At 41.2% G+C, this 21842-nt stretch overlaps 1 protein-coding gene across 1 annotated transcript; it reads left to right on the forward strand.

Moving 5' to 3' along the window:
* The first annotated feature begins 2340 nt into the window (after nucleotides 1–2340).
* On the forward strand, nucleotides 2341–21137 carry adamts12 (ADAM metallopeptidase with thrombospondin type 1 motif, 12). Its single transcript, XM_006789978.3, has 24 exons — nucleotides 2341–2676; nucleotides 2823–3181; nucleotides 7804–7981; nucleotides 8134–8342; nucleotides 8424–8507; nucleotides 9311–9435; nucleotides 9527–9676; nucleotides 10459–10602; nucleotides 12279–12423; nucleotides 12511–12603; nucleotides 12758–12903; nucleotides 13074–13243; nucleotides 13815–13948; nucleotides 14122–14242; nucleotides 15127–15371; nucleotides 15573–15714; nucleotides 15833–15959; nucleotides 16591–16801; nucleotides 16933–18081; nucleotides 18177–18329; nucleotides 18525–18701; nucleotides 19172–19318; nucleotides 19447–19600; nucleotides 19791–21137. The coding sequence occupies exons 1-24, from the start codon at nucleotides 2559–2561 to the stop codon at nucleotides 19904–19906; spliced, it is 4797 nt and encodes a 1598-aa protein (XP_006790041.2). The 5' UTR covers nucleotides 2341–2558; the 3' UTR covers nucleotides 19907–21137.
* Nucleotides 21138–21842: the final 705 nt, after the last annotated feature.

The following is a 21842-nucleotide window of genomic DNA, read 5'->3' on the forward strand; positions in this document are numbered from 1 at the left end:
AATATTAATAAAATGCCTCAGACAACTCACCAGAACACAGGGAAGCCTTAATGAGGAATGTGGCAACAGTGTCTGTGTGGCAGAGCCTCCCTCTCTGACCTAAAACTAACAAAAGGTCCTGATTATTTTCTAGGTTCAGACATTTCACAGTCTGTTGCTCATTACTGTAACTGGGGACTTAAGGGGGGCGGTTTGGGTAACGTCTCTGGGAATGATAAGAGGTTCACTTCATCCTTCTCTGAATGGCGTTCAGTTCATTACGAGAGCTTTCTGCACTACAGCGTTGAAGCTTCGTAAAGATGAATTTTCAAAAGACAGCTGGCTACAGAGAGACGCACAGATATTGTGCCATACAGTCTTTAGATTCATTGCAAAATTTTTGGACCTTTTAAACATTTTAAATCTTTGATTGATTACACTGTTTATTGTTAATAAATCAAACAAACTGCTCAGGCTTGAGACTCCAGATGTGTAGTGAAACTCCTGTCAACAACACATTGTTTGCCCTTTATTGGGTGTGTTAGTTTCAGTAAGGCAGTGCCTGTTAGCATGAACGAGCTCATTTTTATTGTAAGTCTCAACACAGACAGCTCACCTCGTGTTTCAAGTTGGTTTTACTGGGTCCTGTTATTGGACCTCCCCAGTGGCGCCCATTAGTGCTGCTGTTGTTGTTGTTGGTTTTTGGTAGAAGAAGAGGAAGGTTCCATATATTCTGTATGGAACTGTGTGCTATCTATTGTTTGAAAAGTCTTATTTCAAGACCTAAGTTTTCCAAGAGTATCTCCTTTCAGTTCTAATATATACTTGATGGAGATGGAAAAAATCTATGCATTAATTATTTAAAGTCACTCCCCTATAAAACAGCTAGAAGATAAGTTGGTGGTAGGTCCACAAGTCTTCTCTTGTGCTTTAGATAGATAAATGAAAAAGATAACACTGATGAAATCAGATGAGTTCACTTTGTCTCCCTCTGTGTCTCCTATGTACAAAGGCAACCCGGGTGGCAATGTGTCATGTCTCAGTAATCTTTTAGTCGCACATAAGTCTCCACCAGGGATAAATAGTAGACACCACACAAGTACGTGGTAAGAACTGTGGCTTTAAGGCTCTCTTTAAGAGGATATATCCAAAGTTCTTAAAGAAACCTCATATCTTTTAAGCGTCAGAAAAGCTAAAGGTGCAAAAAATGTATCTGAGGATAATTTCCTTGAATTCAGTACATCCTGCACACAGGACATCAATGACTAAAAACTTAAAAAGAATACAGCTGAAAGCCAAGCAGTTCAAAGAACACTGTTGCCATTGCAACTTGATCTAATCGTGATGAAGGTTAAAAGTATCCGTCCATCCAGACCCTAGTGTAGATGAATCACTGCAAAGAAATTTCACCTCTAAAAGAGCGTCTGAATGTGCCTTCCTTCTATGGAAAGCTTTTGAACGAGTGAATGAGATGAGTCGCCCCCTGCTGGCTATGAGAAAAAAAATGCAAGTTTTAGACAACCCCGGATTGCCCACTTCCTTTTTTATATAGGTTAGTCTCTGGATGTTTAAGAGTGGGCAAAATAAAGACCAGAGCATTAAATAATCTAGCATTCATTCATTCAGTAAAACAAGCCGGCTCATTTAAATATATTTTCCACACTGCTTGACAGTGGAGTGATCCCGCTCATGGCGCCGATTGGTTAATCGTTCATCTTTCACCACGCCCACTCACGGCCACTTATTTTTTTTAATAATTAAGAAACCAACGTTTCACATAACATTATCACGTCATTCAACCTAGTGAGGTGGACAGTTGGTTGAAAGGGCCAAGGCCAACAGATATGCCTATAAATAGAAACTAATGGGTAACTATACTGAGCTAATTCATTTTTACAATCTTCAAAGCACAGCACGGTATTCCTCCATTGTTAGCAGGGCTTTGATTTTTGAACGACAGGTATTTAGTCTTATCATAGAGCCAATATTATTCCCATAAAACGGGATGATGGACTTCGTGCGTGCACGTTTGCACATCTTTGCAAAGCTGTAGAAAGCTCTGCAAACTTTTAACCCCCATGCACTAGTGATTATGCTACTGGTAAAGGCTGACTGTAGCGTAGACAAATGCAAACAACAGTTTTGGTTGCTAGAGCTGCTGGATTTAAACTGATACAAGCAACAGTCCATTAATTTTATTTGCGCGTCGAGTCGCATTAATGATGCGCCATCTGCGGCGCAGGAGACAAGTCTCGACACAGGGCGAACCGGGCTACTCTCTGAAGCTTGCTCTTCTGCGGTAGCTTCTTGTTCTGCTCCCTCTGCTCCCCCTCACTCCTGCAAGGAAAAAAGACACTGGTCCAAAGAACACTCCTCCCCTCCTTCCTCCACAGAGACATTGCTTTCTCCCTCTTTAAACCATGATCTGGCTCCCAGCTTTCCTCGGCGCATGTTTCCCCTCTGAGCTTGCTCGTGTCATGACACAGTGCAGCGAAGGGTCGCAGTGGTCCCTTCTAACGCCACGGGAACCCCAAAGACGTGGACTCTTTTCCAGTGCTTTGAGTTTGGTTACATGAAATATGCCATGTTCGCAGGACTGCACGGTTCTTTTCCTGCTGCACTTTGTTTTGAGTTTGGCAGCTGGCCACGAAGGGCTCTCAGCCTCTGGCAGTCTCCTCTCCTTCTTTGCAGAACAAGGTCAGTGAGTGTGCTGTTGTGCAATTCTGTGCATGGCCCGACTAAGTGCATAACTAGAAGAATTTGTATCGTTAAGTGCACATCACAGTCAGTATGCACTAAAGGTAAAAGGTCTGTATAACCTGTGTTTAAACTCTGTTTTGTAGGTCAGTTGTCAGAGTCAGAACTGTCCATTGTCCACCCAGTGAAAACCGGCGCAGATGGAGGATTCATCTCCCACTCTTTGTCTCACCACTTTAATGGTGGGAGAATCAGGCGAGACTTGCAGTCCCATTCTCAAGAGAAACAGGTTTACTACAAGGTCATCTTCCAGGGAAAAACCTTAATGTTCAATTTGACTGCAAACAATCACCTGGTTTCAAATGACTACATCCTGGAGAGCAGGAATGGCAGTGCCAACAGGACTGAGCATCGTCTTTCTGATGGAAATTCTTGCCACCTTCTTGGCACCGTGGAAGCGTCTGACGTGCGAGGAACTGCTGCCATCAGCACCTGCAGTGGGCTGGTAAGGTGTCACAGTGTTTTATAGCTGTAAAGGTAATTTTATTCTCACTCTCATTCATCAAATTGAGCTGGTGGATGCTTGTGTTTAAATCAACATGCTTTTATCGTGTTTTTTTTTTAAAATTACACCAGATAGCAGCTATCACTATGGGTATACTGGTATGTGGTTTAGGCAACTCCTCCATCTGACAGTGCCCTGTCTGTTAGTTTGCTCTTCAGAGACTTCCCGACACTGTTTGCTGACTGTGCTGCAGACCTTCTGACGACTGCTGCTTCTCAGACTGACATGAGACCCTTTCCGTCCTCTTTGTGGTTCAGATTTTTTCGTCTTCTTTCACACTCACTCACTCATTCAGAAATTTGCATTCATGGATTATCTGTTCCTTTAGAGACACTTTGCAAACGCCAACAGGATGTGAGAAAGTTTCAGTAATAGATCTTGGCACATTCTTGTGCGTGAGTGGAGCAGTAAAGTTTGACAGATGGACAGATTTTTTTAACTTGGGCTATAGTGTTTCTGTTCAAATAAGCAATTTAACTACAAAACAGAGAGGACACCTGGAAAAAAATCAGAGTGATCCAATATATGAAGAAATATTTTTTTAAATATGACGTGAACAATTTGTGGTTCACTGATTTCTGAGAATTTTTAAGTTGTAATCCATCTATTCAGCACACAATCTTATTTCAAAATGCACTCTGGGGTTTTCGTTTACACAATATTACAACATTTTGAAATGGCTAAAAAGTACGAGTATGTAGAAGAGGATGAACTTCCTGCCTTTGAAATGATAGGATGTGTCACTTTTAGTCACAAAGAATGTTTCAGTGTTCATGTTTGATTGTGTCACAGCAGGAATTCCACTCCTGCAGGGTCTTGCCTCCTGCCTCTGTGCTATGTGTGTGTGTGGGTTTCCCTGCATGTTTACACAGTTCATTTGTAACATGTGACTCAGGACGAGACCAGAATGACAGCCAACCTAGCAACATAATTTATATCTGACCCATTTCACAGCCGCTCATATAATCCTAGAAGGAAAAATGTGTTGCGTCACTCAAAAATCCACATATCTGCAGCCTAATGGCGTTCTGGGGATTTTCCTGCAACACAGAATTCCCCAGTTAGTCCCTTCACTCCAACCTACAAGGGAAACTGCTCTGATTTATTACACAGACTTTCTGTTCTGTGAAAGAAGGTTTATAGCTGCTAAACCCAAACAGAGACCACTAAACAGCTAGACTCAGCCAGACAGATGTGGGAGTGAAGCCCTACCAGCTGCTGCAGAGATTATTCACCCTCACGACACAAGTTGAAGTGGACTACTTACAAATAGGAATTCAAAATAATTATATGTTAATGTTGCACAAATAGGAAGCAAAAGGGATGGAGCAAAAATGCTTTATACTGCTCAGTGATTCCTGATTTTAATTCATATCAGCAATTAAAATTAATAATAACACAGAGTTGGTTCGGTTAAATTGTTCATCTCCTTCGTGCTTTGTTTTAGTGAAGATAATTTCTCTATAAATCTTCTCTGTAACAGTTAGCATTGTTGTTGTCTTTAAATTCAGAGCTGACTGAAGAAAACAATATAAAATCTTTAACTGTCTTCCATCTTCATTTGGTCGACCAACAACACCAAAAAAATTAAGTTATTATATATTGTAAGGCAGTTCTCACTTTTTATAGTCATAATAAATGAGTTACAATTTAAATATTTGACCAAACGTGACAAACTCCACCCATTACGCAGATAATAGAGCAGTGCCATGATTCTTCGTTGTTGTAAGGCAACAGTGAAGCTGCTATTACATTAATACCTCCAACTGCAATTTTAACATCCCGCTTCTGGTTGCAAAAACAAGGGTGCAGTTGCTCAAACAAATACACTTTTGCATTACACTGTGTCTTTACAGCATGCAGGTAACCCTTCACCTTTTCTATTTACTGCAAACATGGAACCATGAGGTGGATAGCAAAAGTGTGGAAAATGCTTTCACTGTTGCTTTTATGTTTTTTATGGTAAAACCATTAATTTAGGTAAACCTAAAGCTTTCTCAGTGGAGACTTTTCTAATCCCTGAGGCCCAACACGGAACAAGAACTTACAGGTTCAGACCTATTATACTGGTATTTTCCCCACTTAAATGCACGTTTGTTCCACCATGCACATGAAAAAATGGCAATAATCTTTTTGACCTCTCGGGAAGAATTGAGCTCGCACATAGAATCATCTTATGAATTAAAGAGAGAAGAGAAGTAAGCGTAGGGAAACATGCAACTACTGATAAAAAGCTAAGAAAAAAAAGCACGTTTGTTTGCCAGTAAATTGTTGTGATTAATCATATTGCAGTAACAAGCACCGTTTGACCCCACCTCTCCTCGTGTCGCTCTAATCACTGCAGAGTCCACAGGCTATATAACAGAGACTTTATTTCAGACCTAGTTGGCCAGCACTCAGAAACCCACAGAAGCAGGAAACAGAAGAAAAGCAGTTCCATATGGCTGATGTATTTAGAGCACAGACCTGTGTTATGGTAACCTCCCCTGGCTTTGCCACCTCACACCCAAACAACATGCTTCCTCAGAGAAAGGGGATTATTGGTCAAGGGGGGCTAAAGGGGAAAGAGCTGGTCAAAGTGAAGACTGATATCCAGTTTAATGCTGTTGTCACAGAAATTCAGGATTTCATTCTTCAACATTCTTCACTTTGTTAAAATGGGAAGCAAAGTCCTTGTTAGTATCCTTGCAAGTTTCCTTTGTTTGTTGAGCAGAGGCATCACAGAAGATCTGTACCTGGTCACAAGTAACATCATAACCATACTGTATAAGCAAATGCAGACCGTGTTCCACAGTAGAACAGCATTTGGTATGCACATCAGGCAGAGAAATGGTCTCAGTGTTTGGAAGGGCCTCCCTGTAGCATTCCTGCTTGGCTGATCTGTACTCCACCACCTGTCTGTGTCTGCTGGGACTGACTTGTGTTTTCCCACAGGAATACATACAGGAGACTATGATAGCAAACATTACCAACAGAACTGCCCATTACATGCTTGATTTATTTTCATACAGTCTATGTTTTTCTTGCAGGAACACGATACAACTCCAAAAGCATAGATATGATGGTATATTGTTCCAGTCACATAGTGTTTGCATGAGATATAGAGAAACAGTGAAATCAGCTGAGTGTTCTCTGCACAGGGCCTTCGGGAAGTCTTCCCAGCTGACTGTAGATATCATCGTGCATGCCTTGCAGATGAGGCCACCCCAGCTCTGGGAGCTCTGGCTGAAGGCCACACTCTGAATAAGTCCTCATTGACCTTTATCAAAATTGTCTTTAATTTGATATATATATATATATATATAGGTAAAGTTTGTTTAGTACTTGCAAGACCGTAGCTTTTGGAATGACTGACAAAACAGTCCCGAGCAGCTTGTTTCATAAATTCATTACAGCATATAGGGTAAAGTAATCTTTTCAAAGACTGAACTCCCTGAATCAAGCGATGAGATATTCAGCCAGTGACTTTTTTCTTCTTCTAAGAAACAGATGTGAAACTTGTCAGGATGACCCAGAAAGCTGAAACTACTACTACAGTAAACAGTGGGGTAGATCCCCTGAACCACAACCAGCCAAACCATAAATACTGCATGGCCTAATTTTTCACATCTGCCCTTGGCTGCTGAAACTATCTGAAAAAAATCCAAGAATCATGTTCATGTTTTTAAAACTTTATTTATTTTTTTGTTGAGAGAGCCTCTCTTTGCTCTTTGCTCAGCTGCACTGACGCAGACTCTCTTCTTTCCATTCGACTGTTGAAAGACTGTTGGTCGTATGTCTGTCAGTCTGTGTTTTGCCAGTTGGTTTAATGAAGGAGGGACAGGTTCATCCTGGATCAGTCTGGGCATGTTTGGACTTATCTTGATTAAAAAAATAAAAGCCCATACAAACACTCGCAGAGTCACTTTAACTTAAACAACTTGCAACATTCCTCATGAATATGTTTATAAGCAGAAAAGTGAACAGATTTGCATTTTATGCCTCATTGCATGCATGTCCTGTATTTTTTTCATTTGCATTTATGTGTGTGTTCACCAGTAGACCTCACTGAGTGGCAAGTGAAGAAGCCGCACCAGTAAGAACACGTATTGGCATACTTAGCAAGAAGTTGTTGTATTACTGCAGCAGCATAGAGAATGTGCCTGAGGGAAAGGCTGATATTCAGATCTGTTCACTAATGATAGCTTCCACTCAGATGGAAATTACTCTGGAGCGACATTTTTTAGCAGGTTTAAGGGGACGCCTACACCTCAGCTTTGTGGTGTGGAAACTGTAGAAGCACTATACTTTTTGGTGATTTGTTGTCAAGCTTTTAAGTGGTGCAACACAATAGTATGCTTGATAGGCTTTTTGTTTCACTCACAGTCTGAGAATGCCTGACGTTAGACTTTAATCCACATTAAGTCTTTGGCATGATTTGGGGATAAAATCTGTGACTGAGTACAATACAATGATGATGATTGAGAGTGTAGATTTGCCCTAAAACCTGAGCTTGCTATACCCACACTTGTTGTGTGTTTTTACTGTACACATTTATTCCATCAATGTATTATTTTCCACAGAGAGGCTTCTTCGCCTTGGCAGACCGACACTATTTTATAGAGCCTGTCCAGAAATCTTCTGATGATCCTGCAGGGAGTCGAGAGCCCCACCTTATCTATCCAAGAGTTTCTACACAAAGTCAAAGAAAAAAACGAAGTCTTGAGTCCAAAAAGACGCCCAATCCCTGTGGAGTTCGAGGTGTGTATGTGAGTCCTGAATTAGTGTATGGCGTGTTTGTGAGTACTCTTCTGCTGGTGTTCAAGGATTTTTTTTCCTTTGGGTGTGCTTGTGTCAAGAAAGATAAGCCACAAGTGTACTGCAAATAATGTCTTCAATTATTCACGCTTTAGATGCTCCAACTGACTCCATCCAGGTGGAGATGGAGAGGGAGGAATGGGAGAGGGAGCATCGGAGAGGGGAGGACCAGGGTCAATCGCGTTCACAGCGCTCAGTCAGTAGAGAGCGTTGGGTGGAGACCATGGTGGTGGCTGACTCCAAACTTATCCAATACCATGGCAGTGATAATGTGGAGTCCTACATCTTCACTATCATGAATATGGTGAAGGGTTTGAATGAACTTTTTTTAGTTGATGTAAAGGTCTTTTAAAGCCTTTACAATGAATTCTCTCGCTGTTGACAGGTGGCCGGAATCTTTCATGATGCTAGTATTGGGAATGCCATCCACGTCATCTTGGTGCGCCTCATTTTGCTACATGGAGAGGAGGTACTCTTCATCTGAATGAAGTATTTAAGAAACCTCAATGTGCTTTTATAACATTTGCTTTGGCAATTCCTACACTAAATGTGGAATAAGAAAAGCAGAAATGGATTTGTGAAAACTGAGCTCACTTTCCAGGTTAGTCTGAGATAAGCTGGACAAACTTCTACAAATTTGCATAGTTTTCTAATGTGTAATAACGAGCTCTGATGTCTTGTATATAATGTGTATGCCTTGGCTTACGGCCTTACTACATCCCAACACACCAGATCTCGTCCAAAGCTAAGCAGGACCATGCCATCTTAGTACTTGAGTGGAATACTAGGTGCTGTAAGTTTAGAGTGGATGAAGCTTAGATGTTAGAGCAGGTCATCTACTAATCGAAAGGTTGGTGGTTTGATCCCAGGCTGCTTGAGTCTGCACGCCAAAAGGTCTTTGGGAAAGATACTGAACCCCAGTTGATCTCTGATGTGTGCATTATTGTGTGACTGTTAAACAGAAAGCACTTAGGTCGAAGGAATGTTGTATAAAGCAATTTAACTGTTTGCGAAGAAGAGTGCAGTATAAGAACAAGTCCATTTAATAACCACATTATTTGGAAAATGTGAATGAAAATTAATCAGTTCTGACGTCTCGCCCCTCCTCCTGACAACATCTGAAGCTCTAGGTTACTTCTTTACACCTTATAGTACACACTGGGATCTGCAAGTATTGAAGAAAAATGTTATCAAGTTATTTGCTAACTGTTCTGTAGCTACAGTTTAAAAAAAGAACAAGTATGTGAAATTATTTGTTTGTGCTTGTTGCAGAAAGGGTTGAAAATTGTTCACCATGCAGACACCACCTTGGCTAGTTTCTGTGCTTGGCAGAAAAACCTGAACCCCCAGAGTGACACACACCCGGCTCATCATGATGTGGCTGTGCTGATTACCAGGCAGGTGGCAGATAACCCAGCATACATCGGCACCCTCAAAAGCTCAAATGAAATGTTTATACAGATGACTTGCATGCGTCTCCCCCTATAGGAAAGACATCTGTGCTGGAATGAACCAGCCGTGCGAGACTCTGGGTCTGTCTCATCTGTCTGGGATGTGTCAACCCCACCGCAGCTGCAACATCAACGAGGATTCGGGTCTACCTGTTGCCTTTACAGTAGCTCATGAAATGGGCCACAGGTCAATATGTGTGTGTGAGAGAGTCTGGATTTGTAATGACTGTGAGATACTAGAATATTGTAACAAAGAAAGAGTCTGTAGTTCCTGTGTTCGGTTACTGTCTTCAATGTAGTGTCATAAAATCCCCTACCATTAGCTCACCAGCCTATTAGTGGACTGCTGGTGTGCAAATAATGAGTTTTTATTAACCTGAAAGAAAAGGAAAAGATACCTGAGAGTCCTGTTGTATTGTGGGTGTAGATCATGTAATAGCACTAAAAGTGAAAGGACAGAGGTGTTGGGTTTCTTTTTAACTTTAAAGTTTAACTCAAGTTTAGTTGAGTCCAAAGAATCATTTGTTCCATCAGAGGAGGCTTTAACTATAAAATGAGAGCTGTTCCACGTTCCATTCGTGGTTAATTTTTGGTCTTTTACTATGTTCAACTTTGGTTAAGCACCGTTAATGTCAACAGCTCGACTGATGTCAAACCGCACCATATAATGTAGAAGTTATGTCTATTTGTCTTCTCATTATCTTGTTTGTGCAGTAATTTAAAGTGCTTTTCCACTTTGTACTGTCATGAAACTCTAGAGTAAGAGTTATATGTACACAAACAAAAGTAAGTCAAATATCTGTTGACCTATTTCAAATGTGGAAACAAATGTGTTACAGGACTCAGCACATTCACTCATTGTGATTGCTCCATTATGGCAGTGTGAGCCATACAGACCACTATCCTTGTAAAATACTTCTGTGTAATCACGTTATCATGAATATTAATGCGGATTGTGTCTGAACACAGCTTTGGAATTCATCATGATGGCCAAGGGAACGACTGCGAGCTGGAGGGGAGACATCCGTTTATCATGTCCAGACAGCTGATGTATGACAGCTCGCCTCTCACTTGGTCTTCCTGCTCCAAGGAATACATCACACGTTTTCTTGAGTAAGCCTGAATCTGTACTTTTGTCTAAAGTGGGTTAGTTTTACATCTATTTGTCTTTGTCAAAAATGCATGAGATGTGTGCAGTCTATGGGAATTTCCATGTACCCTTTTCTCTCTCTCTCTCTCTCTCTCTCTCTCTCTCTCTCTCTCTCTCTCTCTCTCTCTCTCTCTCTCTCTCTCTCTCTCTCTCTCTCTCTCTCTCTCTCTCTCTCTCTCTCTCTCTCTCTCTCTCTCTCTTTGACAGCTGCACGGAGATTTAGCAGATATGCTAGTGTGGATTTGTATTGAGGTTGTGAAATTAATCCAAAACACACATTGGGTGTGGTGTGTGTTGGGGGGAAAAACACAGGCTATTAAAACAAACATGCAGTAAACCATAGCTGCAATGGCAAGTTTAAAGTGAAGCAAAGAACTGAAGCAGGAAATTTCTGTCATTCTGTAAATGACAGAAAAGTAAGAAGAGCCTAAAGCAACATTCAGAGGGTGGCAATCCCTGTACAAGTATCTGCAAAGCTGGTTTCACACATTAACTCTGGACAGCTTAGGATGATCAGGACATAGCATTGTTGGGAATTGCTCTATTTATACAACACTACTTAAACACGTATGTAATCCTGGAAGAACTTAGATGATGGTGCTGCTTCAATATAGTCTACACGAGATCAGTGCGATCAGTCACTACAGGGACTTGGTGTTAGGGAGTTAGCGCAGTAAAAATCATGAAATTTCCAGTTTATCTGGGCCAGACATCTAAATCCTTACATGAAGATCCACTGGTAAGAAATTTCACATCTACAGAAGTGCAAACATATATGATCAATCGATTAAAAACATATTTGTTCACAACACTTTAAAAGTCCTTCTTCAAATTTAAAATCCTTCTTCTCACAAGCAAGGTCCTGAATAATCAAGTCCCATCTTATCTTAAAGACCTCATTGCATGATATCACCCTAATAGAGAAATTGGCGTTGAGACTGCTGGCTTACCTTTGGTTCCTAGGATATTTAAGAGTGATGTAGGAGGCAGAGCCTTTAGCTTTCAGGCCCCCTTTCCATTGAACCAGCTCCCAGTTTGGATTCAGGAGATAGATCCCTTCTTTCTTTTAAAATTAAGCTTAAAATGTTTTTTGTCCCAGAACCCTCTTTTAGGTGTACTGTAACAGGCCTAGGCTGCTGGGGCAGTGTTTCTTCTTGACTCAATTGGTTATTATTAGTTATTAATCTCTGCCTCTCTTGCACAATGCGTCTTGTGTCCAATCTCACCCCTCACCCCAAGCCAGTCATGCCGGATGGCTGCTCCTCCCCAAGCCAGGTTCTGACAGAGGTTTCTTCCAGTTAAAAGGGAATTTTTCCTTCCCACAATTCCCAAGTATTTTTTAGGGTTTCTTTGTATTATTGTGGGGTCTTTACTTTACAATATAAAGCGCCTTAGAGCAACTGTTCTTGTGATTTAGCCAGTTACCACAAAGTCGAGGTCAGAGCTCTTATATGTGAACTGGATTATTTTTGCTATTATAATTTTTGCCTTTTTAAGTAGTTTTCCCAGGCTCTAGTCTATTTAAGTGTTAACGTCTAGGTCTCTTTGCTTGAGTTTGAGCATTCAGATTTTCTCCTTTGACTCCCAACCACCATACCCTGTGATAAACAAATATCATATCTTTGTTTATCTGCCTTAGTCGTGGTTGGGGTTTCTGTCTGGATGACCGTCCTTCAAAGAGGGACTTAACCACGCCCCTGGCACGCCTCGGTGTACGCTACACCACACATCACCAGTGCCAGCTCCAGTATGGACCAAATGCTACCTTCTGCACTGAGGTTGATGTGAGTATTGCACAAGCACAGAAAAGTAAATCTCGTAGAAAACACTTTCTTCACTTTCTTATTGTTTTGGGGTTATGTTTCTTTCAGAATGTTTGCCAGATTCTTTGGTGTTCAGTAAATGGTTCCTGCCGCTCTAAACTGGACTCACCTATAGATGGTACTCGCTGTGGACCAGAAAAGGTGAATTGTGATAGTCTAGGTTTTGTTTTTCCTTGTGTAAACTGACGGGTACCAGCAGCATCAAGAAGGTGGTACTGTCACAGAGACATCAGCATTGTCTTATACCAGCTGAAGTGGTATTTAACTTATATCACTATTCTGTATTCTAATCCAGTGGTGTATCTCCGGAGAGTGTGTGATTGTGGGTAAACTCCCAGAGACAGTGAATGGAGGCTGGGGACAGTGGAGTACCTGGTCTTACTGCTCCAGGACCTGTGGTATTGGAGTTCAGTCAGCAGAGAGGGAATGTAACAACCCCAAGTAAGAAATGAGTCTAACACCCATTTGAAATAGTTTTCACACTGTATGGCTATAGAATTGTTTTTTGGTTTGCAGTTCACAGGTTTAATGTCATCTGCCCCCAAAATACTGACATCATGCTGATTTTTTTTTTAACTTGTTCGTTCAAAGTGTGCTGCTCTTTTCCACAGGCCAGAATTTGGGGGCAAGTACTGTACCGGTGAAAGAAAGCGTTACCGGACCTGTAACACAAAGCCCTGTCCAAATAATATACCAACTTTTCGAGAGATGCTGTGCAGTGAGTTTGACACTGTGCCTTACCACAATGAGCTCTACCAGTGGATCCCTGTGGCAAACCCATGTAAGTACTCACAGCCTTAAATATGCAAGAAGCTTTATTTTTCAACATGCCAGTGATCACAAACACTGCCAATGCATTAAAAGCAAACCTGAATAGCAGATCACACAATAGAACACTGTCAGTCATAGGCTGATCTCACAGTACAGTACTGTATATTTTACTAAAATTAAACTTCTTTTTTGTGGGACCACACAAAAAAATTGAGACCCACGGATATAAAGTGGAAGATTCGTAGATGTAATTGTATGTGTCAAACAAAAGGGGGCAGCATTTGTATTTAAAAGTCCACACTGATGCAGCTGCCGACTACATTACAGCTCAGCAGGGGCACAAAACTGTAACTCACTTCCTGTCTGATGTATTTTTGTCTTTCTTTTCTTTTTTTGCGTTCATATCACTTTTATTATTGTCAATCACTATATCTTGAAAATAACAGAACAGAATTATTTTCCCTTTTTAGCTCTTTAAAAATATATAACAAAATACGCTCACGTCTTAAGTGAGAAGCATGACTCATAACTGGCTCAAATAGACATTTTAGCAATTTGTTTCATCTTGCCGTTATTCTCAGTAAATCCCTGCGAGCTTCACTGTCGACCAGTCAGCCAGTATTTTTCTGAGAGGATGTTTGACACCGTGACAGACGGAACACCGTGCTTCATGAACAACAAGTCCAGAAACATCTGCATAAACGGCGTGTGCAAGGTAGTGTGGCTGGGTAAGAGACAAATAGAGACTGGGGAGGGCTGTAGTGAAGCAGGCTGATACACTGCAGAGTTACTAAAATGTTAAAAAGGGATATTTTATGGAAAAAAAACTTGCATTGAATTGTTATGTTTTTGTTTTATTTTAATGTGTTGTGTGTCTTTGGTTTCTAGGAGGTCGGCTGCGACTATGGCATCGACTCAAACGCAGTGGAGGATCGTTGTGGAGTCTGTTTGGGCGACGGCACAAGCTGTGAGACAGTTTATAAGTCATTTGATGAAGAAGGAGCCTTTGGTGAGTGCAACACAAGGAGTATTTTCAACAGCTGGAAACAAATTAAATTATCTCAACGTGAGACATCATGCCATTACAAAATTGTGTTGTAACGCAAAACAGACAACCTATTAATGAGGAAAACTTTGATGTACCCACTAGAAGAGTGTGAAAACACAGAGAATTCAAACATGTCTACAGGCGCAAAGTCATTCGAGGACAGTTCATTACCATTACACCATTGTGTTGTTTCTTTGTTGTCATGACAGCCATCTTGTCCACATGGTGCAGCTGTTTGTCCTGCTGTACTTGGCCCGTGTTTGCATTTGCCTAAAGATTCGCATCTTGTGCTGCTTTTACTGCGCTCGGAAAAGTATAACTCACCTGCCAAATCAACATGCCGCCAAGACAGATTCCTAGCAAAGAGGCTTTAAAACAATAAAAATTCTCTCCTTTCTCTCCTCTCGCTCTCTTTCTGTGTGTGTTTGCCCTGCAATGCATCCTTTCCAGATAACCAGCCCAGATGTGTGAGACTTCAAAAGACTTAAACCAAGGCCAAACCTCCCCCTCCTTTCACAAACACACACCTTCCCACAAACATCATTAAACTCCAGAGACCCACTCACTGCTGTTTTCGTCCTCCCCCATCCCGCCCCCCCATCTACACAATAAAAAACAGAGACAGGGCAGTGCCCCCCACGCTGAATGCACACACGTACAGTCACAGACATATGCACACACACACACACACACACACATATGCCAACCACCCCCACAGACGTATCCCACCCTCTATTAAAGATCAGAGAGAAACTGTCTGGTAGTCTGGATGTGAGTGTGGCAGCAGCCATGGTGGGCCATCCATTACTCTGCTGTGACTCTGACTCCCCTCCTGAATCTCCCAGGGTACGTGGATGTGGGTGTAATACCTGAGGGGGCACGGGACATCCTGATAAAGGAAGTGGTGGAGGCAGGAAACTTCCTGGCTCTGAGAAGCGTGGGGTCAGACAAGTACTTTCTCAACGGCAACTATATCATCCAGTGGAATGGGGAGTATGAGGCTGGCGGGACGACGTTCTTCTACGAGCGCAGTGGGAACATGGAGAATCTCACCGCTCCTGGACCCACCAAGCAGCCAGTCGTGCTTCAGGTAGGTCGTCATATTACAGAGGTGAAACATTTTTGATATGTGTAGAAGCTATTAGAGAAGTAAATAAAGTTCCCTGCACTTTATTGTACCCCATACAATTAAATATCTCTGGGCACTTAAAAGCATAAGACAAGGAGTACAATATCATATTGATGAGATGGTCTCCTTGGAAAGGTACTCATAGTTCATGTGGTTGTTCAGTTGCTGTTTCAGGAGAAGAATCCAGGTATAAAGTACGAGTACACCATTAAGAAGACCAAAGAGACAGAAAATGAGATCCATGAGCCTATTTACAGATGGAGACACGGAGCATGGACAGACTGCAGCACCACCTGCGGCTTAGGTCTGAGTCACATTTCAGTAAAACAATTTTCTTTCTTTATTCTCTCATACCTAGTAGGATAATTTAAGGATTTTTGATAGGATCATGATATTCTTTCTGGATTTTTGTCCTTTCTTAGGTGAGCAACACCAGCCTGTGCGCTGTTTTGAAGTGGATGTGGGCGTAGTGGATGAGTCTCTGTGTGACCCAGACAGCCGTCCAGAAGATAGACACAGGAAGTGCAAGAATATGGATTGTCCTGCAAGGTCTTAATGTTATATATTTTTTGGCCTTTTTTTTTTTGTCACAGTCTGTACTATTATGTCCAAAAGAATTGCTTGAAACTTAAATATTTCCATTTATTTTTATTAACTTTCATTTAAAACCTTATCCTTACAGGTTTGGTTTGCAATTAACCTGCCCTGTTGCACTGTGCTTGATTAAACTAATTAAAAACAGTGAAAATAAAGGAGTTTTATCACAGATAAAAATTCCCTTTGAAATCTCGATAATTTGTTTTAATGGCTAAAATGTGTTTGCATTGAAAGAAGTTTAAATTTATAGTTTTGTTTGCTTTGATCGCATCAAAGAGTTCATCAAAAAAAAGAAAAACAAGTTCCTATAAATCACCAGTTTTATTTAGCCACGTTTACCATTTTAAAAGTTTAGCTTATTTGGTTAAACAACAAAGAACTAAATTCAAAAAATGCACTTCTTTGGTTTTGGCACTGAAATGCAGGTACTGAGAATACTATAAAGCATTTTGAAAGCTACAGCTCTGTTCGCTGTGTGAGAAAGATAACAACATTGTCGCTTGCCTTGCATTCCCCATTTATTTATTTGTTGCCAGTGGTCTCTTTATTCACCTTCTTTTCCTGTCTAACTCCTTGCCCTCAGGTGGTGGGTTGGGGGTTGGCAGCAGTGTACAGCCACCTGTGGCTCAGACGGACTGAGGAAACGAACGGTTCTCTGTGTCCGCACAGTGTTGGGAGAAGAAAGAGTGCTCCACCCTGTGGAATGCAAGCATCTCCTAAAACCAAAGCCTGTGGTGCCGTGCAACAGAGACGTACCCTGTGGACAGGAGTGGCTAGTTGGCAACTGGGAAGAAGTAAGCCTTTTTCTATGAATTTTATTTGCTTTTGACTTGAATCTTAAAGATCACAGACTTTCATAGGATACTGTAAAACCTTTCTTTATTTGTAAGGTAATGTCTTCTTTGTGTTCGTTTCTTCTTTGCAGTGCCCTGTCACATGTGGAGGAGGTGTTCGCTCCCGCCTAGTCACCTGTGCACTGGCACCCACAAAGACCTGTGACCCCTCGACTAAACCTAGGACCAGATCACTGTGTGGCTTGCAAAACTGCCCAAACTCAAGTCTTCGTAGACGATTTGGGCCTGCATCTAAATACCACCGCATAAACATCACTAAACCTCACTCCACTAAGCATCCTGGTTCGCCTTCATGGAATCCCATGACCACCCCGGCCACTGCTGCACCTACAACTGCTATCACTAGAACCAACAAGCAAATTACAACTACCATTTCTACCACCATCTCCCTTTCAACTCCTGAAATAATAAATGCAGATGATCATGACTTTAACAGCATGATGAGGAAAAATGAGGGTGAGAGAAGGAAAGTTTTCCCAGTTAAATCCAAATCTGCTGAAAAGGATGGGAAAGCAGATGAAAAAAAGGTAGACGAGGTAGAGGAAGAAGAGGAGGGTAGCACTCCAAATGTGCTGCTCTTCACCCCAGGATATGATTATGTTGTTGATCCGATGACAGAGGAGGACAGGATTATTGATCTAGATGTTTTCACCACAGCTTCACCACTGAAAAATCCTGTTAAATCAACCACAACAGTATCACACTCACTCATCACACCCACTCTCCAATTAAGTCCACTCACTGTGCACATAACCAGGGCGCCGACCACATCTGCATACTCCACCCCACACACCAGTACTGAAACGTGGGCAAAAACCACTCACTTTTTATCTGACCCCCACACCACCTCACATGTTAATCCCCCCTGGACACACCGGGTCGCGCTGACCACTCCCAAGTACCGCTCAGTCACATCAAAAACTGGTCATCACGCAAGGAAAGCACCTTCTACAACAGCAAGCAAACAATCCACCATGACAGCATTACCACAGCCCACATTAAAGACGAATAAAATGAAGACACTTGCTGTGACACCCAAAAAAACCACCACTGCCACTCGTGCTAAAAAGCCTACATCCAGGGACAAAAGTAGTCGGTCTAAGAGCCAAAAGCAGCGATCCGGACATCATAAGAGCAGCTCAGGAAGTGACCAAAGCAACTTGATGGCCATAGAGCCTGTCGATGTGGATGTATTCTGGGTTGTAGGAAACTGGAGTGAGGTACTTTATCAGGATGCTATCCTACTCTCTAACTACAGGCTTGACATTAATGGTAACGTCTGAAATGTATTTAATCAGAAATTTCTCCTCCTCAGTGTTCAACAACATGCGGGATCGGAGCAGTGTGGAGGACAGTCAAGTGCAGCTCCCAGAATGACGAGGACTGTGCCAACGTGAAGAGACCTGAGCCTGCTCGTACCTGTCACCTGCAGCCCTGCGCCACCTGGCAAAGTGGCAGCTGGAGCAAGGTGAGTAACGTTAGATTTCCTCCAGTCACTGAATCTGATAATTGCGCTTCTTACTTATTAAATATGCTTAATACTTAATTGTACTTACACTCATTGTCTATTACTTTTCCAAATGAAGTTGGTTCATTCAGACCCGATTTTTTTTTTCTTGCCATTTGTTTATGAGTCGGTTATTGTTTATAACTTTTTCCAAAGTGTCCGGATGATTGCGCGGTGGTGGGAAGGAGGTACCGTGATGTCCAATGTGTTGATTCCCAGACTAAACGTCCTCTCAGACCCTTCCACTGTCAAGCAGTGTCCAGCAGACCCCTTAGCACCTTGATTTGCCCCCACAAGCACTGTATGACCTGGAGTGCATCACCATGGGGACCGGTAGGAAAAGCATCCACTCACATCTCTATATATGAGACATTTGTAATCATGTTTATAAAAAAAAATTATAATAATAATTTTTTTGTCTTTTTCATCTCCAGTTGTGACTATAGTTTGGACTTTTCCTGCCTTGGCTTTTTAGATTTTTTCCCCCTTAAATATAACAATGCTTTGGAGCCTTGTGAGCCTGATTCTTTAATCTTGAAAATTATCACCACTGTTTCTAAAGCTGCCCATTTTTATTTATTTATTTATGTATTTTCAGATTTTGATACCATTTCTACTGTTTTCATCACAAGCCACAATTATTTCTGTTCTACTGGAAGATGTGGCCTGAACTGTATGACACTGAGGATATTTTTTGCCACATGGTGTCTCTTGTGTTACCGTTACAGATACAGTTAGAAGAGACTTTATTACAATCTTAGAAAAAGAAAATTCACCCTTTTGAGTGCTTTTGTCTTTCTCAGTGTTCTGCCAGCTGTGATGAAGGTGTCAGAGAGCGCCTGGTGTATTGCCCTGAGCCTCATCGCTGTAGCAACACACTCAGGCCAAACAGTACTGAGCCGTGCACTTTAAAACCCTGTACTTGGTGGAAGACTGGGGACTGGGAAAAGGTCAGCTATACTTTGCACATTTAATGAATCTTTAGATGTTTCTGTGCAATATAAATTTACATTAATTAGGTTTAAAACAGAAGTAAACTAAACTATAATTTTATATATTTTTTGGTGTGAATTTGCAGTGCTCTGTGAGTTGTGGTGGAGGCCAGCAACAGCGTGCTGTCAACTGTGTAAGCAAAAAGGATTTGTCTGTAATGCCAAGCAGCCTCTGTGAGAAGATTTCCAAACCAGAAACACTCAGGAAGTGCAATATGCAGGAATGCAAGACAAACAAAGGTTTGTATGCCAAAGTAAATTATTTGGATGAAGATTAGCAAAGCAGATTACCTGTTAAAACATGAATGCAGTTTCCATTACGTTTTGTTTCTTGAGTGAGTGAGGGAGGTGTTTTGGTCAAAATCACTAAAATTTGATATTTGTATGGCTTTAAAGTGTTTGCTCTAAGGTTGTGTTCCTTGTTATGCAGGTCCACTTTGCAAGAAAGACACCATTTCCTCTCGCTTCTGTGACAAGCTGAAGCGATTGGGTCGCTGCTCTCTCAGGTCGGTCCAGAAACAGTGTTGTATCACCTGTGGGACATAGGATGTATACGGTCCTGGCTAACTACAACACTTACTGTATCCTTCTGAAATACTGGTATAAAGCCATGTCATCCACAATCTAGGAGACCAAAGTATTAATGACCACATCAACAAGCTCCTCTTAATCAACACAAACAAACAAGGATTTCTTTTTTCCCACCAATTTGGGGTTTTGTATTTTATTTAATTAAATTTTTTCTTGAAATATCAGAAAGGAAACAAACCAAAGCACTAATGACATTTGGACTGTTACAAATATTGGAGATGTTCAGTGTTAGAAGAAATGCTTGAGTTATACAATTTTAAATATTTTCTTGGTAAATTTAAATGATATTTGAGAAGCACAATTCAAAAGTTATAAAATCTCACCACCTAGTGTCATAAATTAGGTTATAAATTAAGACAAACTATGGACATTTCTTCTTTCTTAGTCCTTCGGAAAATATCTTTTTGTACTAAAGGTGCTTTTATAGGCGATGTGCTGATGATTAACAGCACATGTTACTATTCTTTTATGTCTTTTTGAGATGAATGGTAAATACAGAATGTAAATAAAGATGTTCTAATACTGATAATCTCAGGCCATTTTCACACATGAACTCGGGTGCAGTCATTGTCTGAAGTTATCCTTCCTTTATTGAGCGTTATGGAGACGAGACAATGACCTGCAGTACTCATACATGGGCTTAATTGGTAATCGTATGGACTTTGTGCTGTGGAGCTGGTGGAGCAAAGACACTTTAATGTCTTTTAATTGGAATTTGCTGTCACACAACTCCCATGGGTAATGCCTAGAAAAGTTCAGGGCTGCAGTTCAGTTCATGCGTGAAAACGGTTTAAGTCGATTTATACTTTTTATGAATGAATTTCTTTTTTTCTTTAAACAAAATGCTTGAACATGTGTTTATGTTCTGAGCTGGCACTGGATGTTTACATTATCATTGGTATATGTTCCTGCTTTTAGTCATTGTTGTTACGATTTTAAAGGATAATTAAATCAGCTGCAGAATCTGCACAATCCTGCAGTTAAACCTGTGGTGCTTCTCCTCTGGTGTGAGATTTACCAATGAGAAAGAGGTGTTGCAGGTCATCCCTCTCAGGTCACTCTAAAGTTGGCCACTGTGTTTAATGTGATGTTGTACAGGCATTATCATTGTCACGCCCTGGGTATGTCACCCTGACTGATTTGTCCTTCTCATGGCTCCATCAATAAATGTGACGATAAAAGACAATTGTGCTGAACATCCATTTGTAAATTTACACCTGCACTGTTGCTTCAATACCACAAGTATAAATAACAATATTAAAACCCAATCCAGCCTTCAATAACCTTCTTTCCATAAGCGACTTCTACTTTGGGACCTTTTGTGTCGACAAGGTCATTCTCACCTGAAAGTGCCGCATGCTTATGAATGTGTAACACATGAATCAGCAGCACCAAGCTCTGTTTCAGGGATTGGGTTCAGCTGGCCCAGATTTATCAGGCTCCTCTGTGCCAGATAACTTGACACGAATGGACTTTGCCCTGCTACACGCACCCTGCGGCTGTCATTCAAGCCAGAGACCAAAAGTTAGTCAGCAGTAATGGAAGGAGTAACACAATACAGGGTCAGTGTGGAGCCTCGTGTCCTAAAACCCACCAGTGAGTGTGTGTGCGATTTCTCTGCATGTTTTCATTACAAAGCAAACGCCCATCAGTCGTATTATCCAACCACATGTGTTGCTTAATAAGCAGTTGACCTCAAAGTTGGGGAATAACTAAAAATATCTGGTTTGATTTCAGTTTCTTGGTGATTGTGACTTCCTTAGTATGAGATTCTATAAACAATGATTAATCAATGTCATCTTGGATTTTTCATCCAACAATACAGTGTTTTTACTCATCAAATTATTGCTTAAGTGACTGGCACAGCTCATTTTTAGCTGTTTTGAAAGCA

The sequence above is a fragment of the Neolamprologus brichardi genome, chromosome 12, assembly GCF_056152115.1.
Source record: "Neolamprologus brichardi isolate AB-2024 chromosome 12, ASM5615211v1, whole genome shotgun sequence".
NCBI lineage: Eukaryota > Metazoa > Chordata > Actinopteri > Cichliformes > Cichlidae > Neolamprologus > Neolamprologus brichardi.